The 11,511-nt window shown below is 32.8% G+C and overlaps 1 protein-coding gene across 1 annotated transcript; it reads right to left on the bottom strand.

Moving 5' to 3' along the window:
* Window positions 1–6,004: 6,004 nt before the first annotated feature.
* Window positions 6,005–9,666, bottom strand: LOC132934292 (uncharacterized). Its single transcript, XM_061000580.1, has 4 exons — window positions 9,420–9,666; window positions 8,317–8,505; window positions 7,356–7,498; window positions 6,005–6,436 (listed from the first exon to the last, which is right to left on the bottom strand). The coding sequence occupies exons 1-4, from the start codon at window positions 9,517–9,519 to the stop codon at window positions 6,203–6,205; spliced, it is 666 nt and encodes a 221-aa protein (XP_060856563.1). The 5' UTR covers window positions 9,520–9,666; the 3' UTR covers window positions 6,005–6,202.
* Window positions 9,667–11,511: the final 1,845 nt, after the last annotated feature.

Genomic DNA, 11,511 nt, shown 5'->3' with positions numbered 1-11,511 from the left:
ATGTTTTTTATAATCTGTGGTGATATATTGTCAAAAAATCTAAAACATGTTTTCGTTTGACCATACTAAAAAAAACTGTATTATTATCGAAAAAATAAATAATTTTTTACGTTGTAATTCCGTTTGTCCTATGTACGGCGACGCGTATAAAATATATTATTATTGTTGCTGTTGTTGTTGTGGATTGTGGCACCTTATGAAAACATAATACTGGGCGTGGTCGGCGGCAGATGAACACGTACGAGCGAGGAACCGCGTGGTTGTTGGAACATAGATCTGATGGCGGGGGCGTCGGGGGCGGTGTCGGTGGAATTCGTCGCCCGATTTACGTTGTTGCGGTGTCGGCGTTGACGAGAGACGCCGGCGCGGTCACGTGTTCAGCACTCGGCGGCTGGTCAGTAAAAAAAAGCGAATACAGATACAGAATAACACGTGAACGTGAAACGAATTATAGACGAGCGATAACAAACTATACACCATACGCAGTGTGACGATAACGCGGCTTATCACCACTTCCTAGACAGCATTTTGAAATGATAATATTATAATCACGAATAATATTATATTATTTTTAGTCAAACATTTGCTGTATGGGTTGCTTCCGCCTTTCACTATCCTGTTCCGCATCGCGAACTATTTCGTGTTGTATACCTATACATTTTCATTGATTTATTTTATATTCGTTTTTATTTATACAACTGCTGTGACTATTATATTTACGTTCCTTGTAATGGTCCCCCCCACACACTGCAGCAGTGGTGTTAAATTCTATTGTCTTGGCTTTACCGCCGCGGTGAGCGGTGAAATGTGACCTGCAGCAATTTACCGCCACCGCTGCAATCAGGCCCGGATTAACACTGTCGTAGGCCCTAGGCACAGTACAATTAGACTTAAGTGCATACACGCAATATGGCCCTACAGTGTCCAGTGTTTAAATGGTTAAGAAACCTTCTGTTTGGAAGAGGAAGTGTCAAATCTTAGTGTTAATCCTTTAAAAACAAAAAACATTTACAGCATAAAATCAAATTTTCTAAACTTTTAGAACTTTTTAGTTACATGATAACAATTTTAACAGATCTTAAATACAATTAATTTTACTCCAAATATTATATACAATTATATTGTCGAAAACCATAAAAATAACAATTTATTTTATACCATTTTGCATATTTATTTAATAGGTATAATACTGTTGCCGCCGCAACATAAGAATTTATATATAAGCATATAGGATATCGGTCACGGGGGAACAGCTGCAGGTCATACAGACACTCACATATCACTATTTCATATTGTTTTATTATTGTTATTATTATCGTTGAATTTGTCTTGCGGAATATATAATCATATGTAGATAAAGCCAGAGCGTTATCGTACGCCGCCTCGTCGGCTGCCGAATAATATTTTAACACGGCCGCCGTGATTTTTGTCTTTCACCGTACGTTGATGCGGCAATATCAGCGTGTACCAATATATTATTATTATAAAGGTATTACAATTTTTATTTTGGACAGAAAGGCCATTCAATGTTATAATTTATCCCAGTTGCCATAAGGGCTGTGATTTGTTATTATTATAATATCTTTTATACATTTGGTCTACGGAGAGTTTTATTATATATTTTGTACTGCTATTATTTAAATTTGTGAATTATACAGCAACTTACTTACCAGAAACCGTGTTTCAATTTTTTATTATTTTTGTATACACACCCACTGTTCGAACACAGACGCGTTTTCGTGCCACCGTTATTTCGGCATACGTCCTCAAACTTCGGATGCCGAAGTTCACGAGGTAGCTTACCCCCTCCGCGGCCGTTCAGCGCCGGGCTGTTCGCGCCACCGCCGTGTGCTTTGTACCGCGACTTTTGTGCGGGTTCAGCCGGTGCCATTAGTCAATAGACCCCCTTGGCTTTGTGGCGTTATCTTCGGAGCAATCGCTGTCGCCGTTTCCAGTGACGGACACTTTCCGGACCAGTATCAACGTCAACGACATAATCGGAGAGGTTCGGCAGTCAGCATAGACAAGTCTGTTTTTCTTTTATATTATGTTGAAGCGCGGCATAGTAGTCGTCACTTATGTTATTATTCGTATAATTATTAGAGGCGCCCGTGATTTATAGTCTATTGTTTTTGCGGCATAATCGCCAATTATGGTTATTATTATAATATTAAGTGCCTAGCGCATTTGTACTCGCAATTGGAGTTTATTTATTATTTACTATTATATATTCTTGGCTAACCCTTCCCGCTCCTGTGCCCAACACAATCGCGAGTCGTTGCCGACAACCGCCATACTCGTAGGATCGGTAGCGGCGCAAACACCCACACACATACACATAATACACAGATATACATAATTACACAACACGCACTACATTAAGTAGTTGCGTCGCCGACAGTAATAAAATTGCTAGGCGATCCCGACCACTACTGTTCGAGCTATTAAGCCATTACACACTCAGCTTGTCCTCCATATTTCTACGACTTAGGTGTTAGTGGTGTAAAGGCCCTAAGTTGATGTATTATTATTGTACGCTCCCGGCCCGCACAAAAGATATAATTGTAACAAAAAAGAACAGTGTATTATTTTTTTTATTAATTACCTCGTGACAACTTAGGCCATTGGGTGGTTTTGAACTATGGGGAGGGTACTGTGGGTTTTTGTAAACACGTGTGTTTTAGTTTGGCAAAATTTTCAAGTGGTTACCTGCAGGTATCTGCCATGACCGGGTGGGGGAAAGCAGCCTCTCTCTCCAGACACCGTAACTGCCCGAAAAGAAGTGCCGCCCGAGACCGAGGTTTGAACCGGTGACGGTGTGCGTCGAAACCGACGCCTTAGTATGCTCGGCCACTTTGTCAGTTATAACATAAAATGTTTGAATTTTGAATTTATCTCTAGCACTCATTTGATCTACAGCATCAATTGCATTGCCATTATTTACAGAGACTAGTGAGTACCGTGCAGTCTTACGTGGTGCGACCGACCTGCAGTCGACAATAAACTTAAACAACTTTTACTTCTTCGATGAAATCATGAAAAATATTTATTTCAAACTGTGTGTGTCCTGCGTTATAATATATAAATAAAAGTTGACAGACACAACAACACAAAATTAATAATAATATGGCGATTTGTGCCATGGCAAAAAAAAAAGTAATAATTTGAACCACACCGGTGATGCGCACGGCAAAAAACAATAATAGATAATTACAATATAATATATAAATCACACCGTCGATTTGCACACGGCAAAAAAACAATAAATAAGAACAATATAATAATATGTAAATGACACCGTCAATTCGCGCATGGCAAAAGTATGCTTCTCGCTGACACCGTAGAGTGAACTAGTTTTCGGCGGCCGTGTTAAATTTTCACACCGGTGAGTCGGCGGTGGCTTACAACGCACCGGACGATAACTTTTCCCTTAAAATTCAACTGTCTCTCTTAAAATATAATAACATTTTTACTAAAGATAAAAAAATATTGTTTAAACTACTTTAAATTGTAAATGAATTAAAACAAAATCCTAGGACCTAAATATAACTGTAATTACTACAGGCTATATACAACCTATAATATGTTGTAATATACAACCTATATAATATAATATTATATTATTATGACCCGGTAATACGTATAGAACGGTTCTTCCCTGCTGGCATCCTTCTATATGCATTCCTAAACGACGACCAACAGGCCTACACATCAGTAAAACGTTCAAGGTATAACAATATAATAATAAATATTAGACTATCGAAATACTACGCAGTCGATTTAAAAATATAATATAAACATTTATTTAAAACTTTATTTTACGGACTACGGGCTACGGTGGTGTGGGGTCGGAAATGCCCACAAAATATTATGATGAAATGGTACCTATATTACCTATATTTCAGGGTTGCATGAAGTTTTTTCGGTAAAGATCTTCTAAAAATATCCTCCACCTCAGAGCAGAGTTTTTTAAACGTTTTATTCATGGTTAGTACATTAGTTTTTACTGCGCACCACTTAATTTTGATTTTTTCATTTTGTTATGACCTCGAACCTATTTTCAAAAACACAACAAACCGATATAAAACTAACCTTTATGTACCTTTCTATATATTATAACTTATATGAAAATGATAATGATTTTATTTTATGAAAAAATAATTTGTAACGATACCTACATCTATAACAACGCAATTAAAATAAATCGTTTTAAATTGTTTTACTATTTTTTTTGCACCTAGCACGGCGCATGGCGCGCGGCTCTTATTATTTTCACCGACGGAACTGTATATGCACTTTGTCAGACGACAGACACTGCGATTTGAAACAATTAAATATAGGTACGGCAAAATTACCACTATCTACAGTTATACACATTAATTACTATCCAATTATATAAAAATAAAATAAAAAAACCTGACTTGCCTGTATTTTATTACTTTTATGAAAATGATAATGATTATATTTTATGATAAAATAGTTAAAACTAATATCATATTATAAACTATAATTAGAAATTTTCCGCGGGTGCGCTATTTGTTATTACCAGAGAAGTAATTTATAAAAGTTTTAATATGACGTAATAATAAACGTACATCTATCAAACACAAATACAATATACACTGACTATTGTACCATAAACTATAATTTATTAGAAAGTCGTACCTAATAAAAAAAAATTGAATTTATTCAACGGTTATAGAATATTCAGAAGAAGACAATTTTAAACTTATTTATTTTTAGTATAGGTATCGTTAAAAATATCTTAAATGTCGATTGATGAGATTTCTATAAACGGCCTCAAATAGTTGGCACCTCAAATAGTTGTTCATATCATCGGAATTAGGATTAAGTAAAAATGACAAACTTGGTATAACTTTGAAACATTATAGAGTTGGAAGTGATATACTTACGTAGTACGCACCTCGCGAAATCCGCAATAATCCACCGCAGGTAGATTGCTTACCTCATGATATGAATACTGCTCGCTATTTTCACGCTTTTTAATTTATCTTTTTTTCATGTAAATGTATTTAATTTAAATTCTATAAGTGCCTAATTGATTCTACCTTCTATTTATTTATTTGATAAATTTTAAATTTGATTTGTTACAACAGTAGAACCCCGACGTATTTTATTGTATGATAGATTTATACTTTCATCAATAAAATGGTTTCTGACTTAAAGTAGTGTTCAAGTTTTAGTCGAGACGTTTGTGGCCAATTACACTTAAAAAAGGAAGCAAGACACATCGCGTAGTACTGACCTTCTATTCAAATACTCGTTATCGTGATCAGTTGTTTGAGAGAATAGCGACCTTACATGACCGTATACCTTAGTCACAAAAATGAGAGTTTTAATATAATTTATTATATTATAAGTACTGACAGCTGGTTTCGATATTTACTCGTTTGACGGGTTGACCTTTTACAAATTAGTTTTGATTCTGCACATACGTAAATACTCAGCAATTGTAAATTCTACAGATTTATGAGTAGTCGATTTTAGAGTTGGATTTATATATGCCAATTCCACCGGTACGTATCTTTCACCCGAAACACCATAGATAATAAAGAATTGTTTATTATCTATGAAAAAAATTTGTTAACTCCACAGATGTTAAAATCCACAGTTTACAATTGTTCTAAGTATTCCTACACGTCAACTCTTGAATCTCTTATTTAATTTATATAATATTAATTAGACTTCCACAAACTAATTATCATTGTTGGTTATTCTATGATTTTTAAAATTATTGTATTATATATGCAGTAATTTATAATATATAATATATTATATAATGATGTAAGAATCTACAAGTAAAAAAAAAAATGGTGGGATGTATATTTATGTTTTTGGTATACCTAGTAAAAAAGTAACATCGGAGTTTACATTAAAAAAGTCAAAATCGGTGCAACTTCCATTTTATATAGAACTCACATACAAATAAAAATATATTTTTAATTTAATTTTAAAATAAATTGATAACTTCAAATACTAAGCGTGAAAATGTCTTTATTAAGTACTTTATAAAATACAATGTGTGAAAATGATAATCAAATTTAAAAGCAAAATGCCCATGGTCACTAATTTTATGGAAAATTAAAATGTTTTCGTTAGTTTATTAGTGTTTATTTTGAAAGTTATTATTTAAAAAATTAGAACCAGAGCAATAAATTGTTATGTAAAAACGTATAATCCATCAACCTGTTACCCAGTAATATCTAGACCCTGAAAAGTTCAGTTGTGTTGAATTTTTATCTTCTGATGTGGAGCGCTTATGTCGTAGATTGTCTCTGGGTTTGTTCAACCGCAACAACATTGATCCTTTGAGGGGCGTTGCCTTTGAATAAAACATCATGCGTGATAAGCCTTCGCACGATGTGGTACCACTAACTGCCATCATGTCCATCACGGAGTTCGTCATCTTGTACAACTTTTATGTATGCAAGGACAATATAAATAAAAAATAAATTAATCAATGTAAACAAAATACTATATGAGAAAGTTCAAATTATAGGGAAGCACGTATTGGTGGTAAAAAGCTCTATTTTTGTCATCTGCATCTAAAAATTACATCGTGGTTCTAGATCATTTTGTACGGTCAAGCATTAAAAGTGCAAAACGTGGACAAATAATACAGTCAGGAAAAAATTTTAATTTCAGAACGCGCACACATTGTACTGTTATGTAGTATATTATACATAAATCATATATATTGTATATATACGTTATATACATTTACATTAAATATATATATATTATGTGTATAATAGTACGTAGTGTCCTTGTTCTGAAATCTAAAATACGGCTGACCATACAAAGTATCCGCGTTATGCATTTTAAACACCGTACAAGGTAACCGTTTAGCCTATATCGTTCGTATGTGTATATATTGATAATCATTTTTATAACATATTGTCATACAAATGGTTTTAAGTGTCTAATGAAATTTACTGTTATATTAATATAATTTATTATTTATGAGTAAACTGTAATTAAATTAGTTAAAATATTTAATTTTCATTAAATCTCGATGAAGCTATATAAAACTATACTCTGTCTCAAATAAGGGTGTAAGCTCAGGAGACTACTTATTCTGTAACACCACATAATTCTAATTCTTTAGCAATTATGTTACAAGACACCAATGTTTAGATTGTTTCAATTATTTGAGACAAAGTATACCTAGTAATGAGAAACCTGAAAACATATCGTTAACTAAATTAATTATGACAATATGGAATTAAAAAAATGGAATCATCTATTCTCAGTTCATTTTATAATAAATGCAAATATGTTTTCAGATGTACTGGTCGGAAAACCTAATATATTTGTAGGCACAATATACTTACGACACATCTGGTCTGGATTTTGCCCGCTGGTTTGAGGACAAGGCCGTTGAGTATGTACACTTTTCCATTGTCGAATTCTAGTGGCGGCATGGCAGATTGTGGTGTACAAGAAAACATCAACTGGTCCACATCTGCATAGTCGCCTAACGATAGAATAATAATAACGCGTAAGCTCGATGAAAGTGGTATGCCATATTTTTAAATCGTATTTCTACATTATAATTCATATAGTGATGAGCGGAGGTCTTACGTCTTATCCCTTAATGAATCATCAGACAATTTATCATATTATTGTGTTCAGTAGGGTCGTGTAGTCAGATTGTGTTTGTGTGTGATGGGAGTTGGTGAGGGGGGTGGTGACACGAAGGCCACAGACGAGATAGGTATAAATTATTAGAGGCAAAAAACTTTTTATGCTTATTTGTTGGTAGGTCTTTCAATTCTTTATCATTTAAAATGAAATTCTAAGAGAAAGATTCTTAAGAGGGCGTCACACCCGCAAGTGCAGGTATGACTCTTAATATATAAATATTTTTTTTTCTTTAATTTTATGTAGGTATTATTTTTTTCTAATTCAACATAAATAATTTCAATTTTTAACTAAAATGGCTAGAAATAAATAGGTACATTTAAATTTGTGTGATTATAATAGTATTTTTTTTTTTTAGTAAAAAAGTTATAAAAAGTGGAACCATCAAGCATTATTGTGTTATAGGCACATTTTGTGTATAACATAGTGACATATACCTATTTACCTATATTATAAATAAAGTACATTTTGGAAAAAAATACATGATCCTGCCTGGGCAATATGAATTGTAAATCAAATAGTTAACACTATATTTAATGTGCACGTGCTATATTCAGAATAGATGTATGTTATATTGGAATAGCTTTCTTGGAGTCGCAGAAACAGTGCAATATATTTTAGTTTAAAAAAATAATAAATTGATCAACGTACCTGACACACAAACACCGTTATTCAAACGGCCAAACTTCAAGCTGAACATTTTCATTTCGTTAGAGTTATGACGAGATCTAAATTCGAGTGAGGCACAACCTTTAACCGTTGACGAATCCTCACCATTGAAGATCACATCAAAATCTGCAGTTACATTTGGCGGACATCTGCTATGAATAGTTGGAAACTCTATAACACAGATATCAAATCAAATAGGTTTTGTATTTATAATTAGTAAACAGCGTAATAATAATTATTATAATATTATTATTATTTGTATTATTATAATTGGGTAATAGTAAGAAAATAATTCAGCGGTTCTTAACTTATGGTCTGCAGCCCCCTGGGGGTCCAAAATACTCATGTCGTGGGTCTGTGGGAGCCGTAAAACATAACTACGTAAATAATAAGGAACATTTTTTATTCTTATATATATATATATGTAAATAATAATATATAATAATAAAAATATAATATTATTATATATGAGATAGACCTTTTTTATTTTTATCACGCCAAAGACGAGATATAATTAAGTATTAAAGTGTTAGATAATAGGTGTAGATACTACACAAAATAATTGTATTATTAATTTTTATTTATCAGTTTTTCTAATTCATACGAAATTTACAGGTGTACAGCACTGTATTGTGCAGTCGTATATTTACTGCCACTAAGTGTAGATGATCAATCATACTCAATTATACCTTTTTAAAATTAAGTGCAACAAAAAAATTATAAATGTGTGTGTTTTGTTATATTTATGTATATAATTTGTAATATGAAATTGTTATAATTTCAGTTATAATAACATGAGATGTTTTGAAAAATGATATTTGAAAAAAAAAAGTAAGGGGGTCCGCGATTTCTAAAAATCTTTTATTAGGGGTCCGTGATCTACAAAAGGTTGGTTGCTGATAAATGGCGAAATAATAATAATAATGAATAGTATAAAGTTATACTTAAAATGAAAATAATATTTATCCAAAATCCAAAAAATTTAAAAAAATCGTTATTAAAATATATTAATTGTAATAAGCTGAGTCATATTAGAAGTTCAATTTAACGAGTAACGAGATGAGAAAATTCATGCCGGTACTTACCTTCCATATAATCCACGTCGAGTCTAGCGTCGGTTGCCTCATTGGGAACAGTTACAGTTGCGACGATCATCATAATCACTGCTACAGTAAATATCTTCATTATTGCGTTGCCTTTGTAAAATATGCAAGAGAAAATCGAGAAGAAAATCGACTGAAGTCGAAAAAATGATCGGCAAAATATTAAAATATTTGGATGAGCGAGAGAAACGAGACGGGAAAACGGGTAAGCCGGTGAACTGTAAGTAGTCGGTACACGGATCGCAAAGTGGTAGCGAGACACCCTTCGCGAGCTTTTTTATAAGCCGCCCATCGGTGATGGTTGTAGTGGTGGTCGTCCCTTCTGCCGGTTGCTTAACACATAACAATATCTGACGTATCACAGGCTTGCATCGATCAATACTCCCGCCCACCAAATAGTTTATATTACAGTAATATATTAATGTGTTCATTCGTATCTAACAGCGGTGCCGGCCCGAGGGCGTGTCGAGCGGGGTGCACGCCCCAGACCCGGCGTTTTACGGGGTTCGACAATGTGGGATCATATTATATATATATATCGATGGGGACTGGAAAAAAAACAACAGGTACCGTCTTGCTACCAGTAATATTGCTAAAAATTCATTTTCATAATAGGTACTTTTACTCTATAGAAGCAAAATTGAGCGAGTTCTACTCAGACTTGTAAACGCGTTTCGTCTATGTCTTACGTGACGTATTCACGGCTACGAATAAACGAGTCGAGCCACACCATCGATACTATAGGTACCCATCCGTTTACGAAGGACGGGTAAAAACCACGGTGTGTTGATACACCTTGGTAAAAACGTATACGTTTTTGACGAATAGTGTTATAGTGGTCAAACGCATCGGTTTTTAAACCGTATTATATTAATATCCAATAACTTATTTTAGCATCACAACAATGCCCGCAGGGCCTTTCAATGCGCGGGGCCCACTGCCAATGCATAGCTCAAACCACCTTCAACTGTAATGGATGGTGTTTAATTTGAATTCAATGATATAAAATCATTGTTTAAGAAGAACGATTCTGAGCGAAAACGGTCAGTCAGCCTATGATATTACCAAGTATATTTGATGATATTATTGGGAATCAAGTAATTTACATATTAACCTTTTCACGTGGAACCTTGAATTTAAATTTTAATAATTTATTTTGTAGTTAAAAATTTATAAAATGTTCAACTTTTATAGCTAAGAATTGAAAATTAAAAACAAGGTTCCACGTAAAAAGGGTAATATTTATTCACAATAATATCAACATAGAATATGTGATATAATATTAACATTTTATTTTGTTAAGATTTAAACTTTAAATAGTTATAAATAAAAACAATAACTAAGGATTTTTATATTTTTTAAATACCAATGTAACAATATAGTATAGGAGCCTTGTATTAAATTTTCAAGCTTTTTTACCTGACAAATAAAGTTTTATAGACATCCATAAAAAAAAATACCAATAAAATTGGATACTGAAAATGCTACTAAACAGTTCAAAACAAATCAAAATAGTTTTAAAATTTTATCGTGTATAGAAAATGCAAATATATACAATCGGTAAAAATGTCATGTATAAACGTTTGTTTGTTTAAGAGTCTCACCGAAAACCTAAATCGATTTTTTCGAAAACAGATTTTGCGTAAAATATCCTTAATTTTTATTTTTTTTTCACGGCGCAAATTTATTTTTGACCCCCCCCCCCCAAAAAAAAAAAAAAAAAATACCAACTAGATTCACTTTCCTATCAGAAAAGATACTGTTGAAGAAAATCCAAGCACTTTTACTGTCCTAAAACAGACACAAATAAAAATAAACACACATCATAATTTATAAAATTATTAAAATCGATAAAATGTTCATCGTAAAACATAGTTATAAATTCTTATCTAGTATTGAACTATTAAATGTAAATAATATAATATTATTTAAAAAGTTATAGTTAACATAAGGTTTTTTTTTTTGATTTATTCTTTTTCTGGCACTGTAGATTTTATCATATTCAAAATTGACACTCTGGTAGCATTAAGTTGCCCATCCCTAAGCTATATGAAGGCCTGAAACTAGTCCATAC

The sequence above is a fragment of the Metopolophium dirhodum genome, chromosome 1 (assembly GCF_019925205.1).
Source record: "Metopolophium dirhodum isolate CAU chromosome 1, ASM1992520v1, whole genome shotgun sequence".
Taxonomy (NCBI): domain Eukaryota; kingdom Metazoa; phylum Arthropoda; class Insecta; order Hemiptera; family Aphididae; genus Metopolophium; species Metopolophium dirhodum.
The sequence above is the reverse complement of the archived record's forward strand: the minus strand, read 5'-3'. Positions and strand labels throughout refer to the sequence as shown.

Bases quoted from the DNA above. Each gene is read 5' to 3' on its own strand.
- LOC132934292 (XM_061000580.1), bottom strand. From the start codon at position 9,519: ATGAAGATATTTACTGTAGCAGTGATTATGATGATCGTCGCAACTGTA. The intron at 8,506-9,419 runs GTAAGTACCGGC...TCTGTGTTATAG, and splicing joins CGACGTGGATTATATGGAAG to AGTTTCCAACTATTCATAGC. The intron at 7,499-8,316 runs GTACGTTGATCA...TTCTATCGTTAG, and splicing joins TAACGGTGTTTGTGTGTCAG to GCGACTATGCAGATGTGGAC.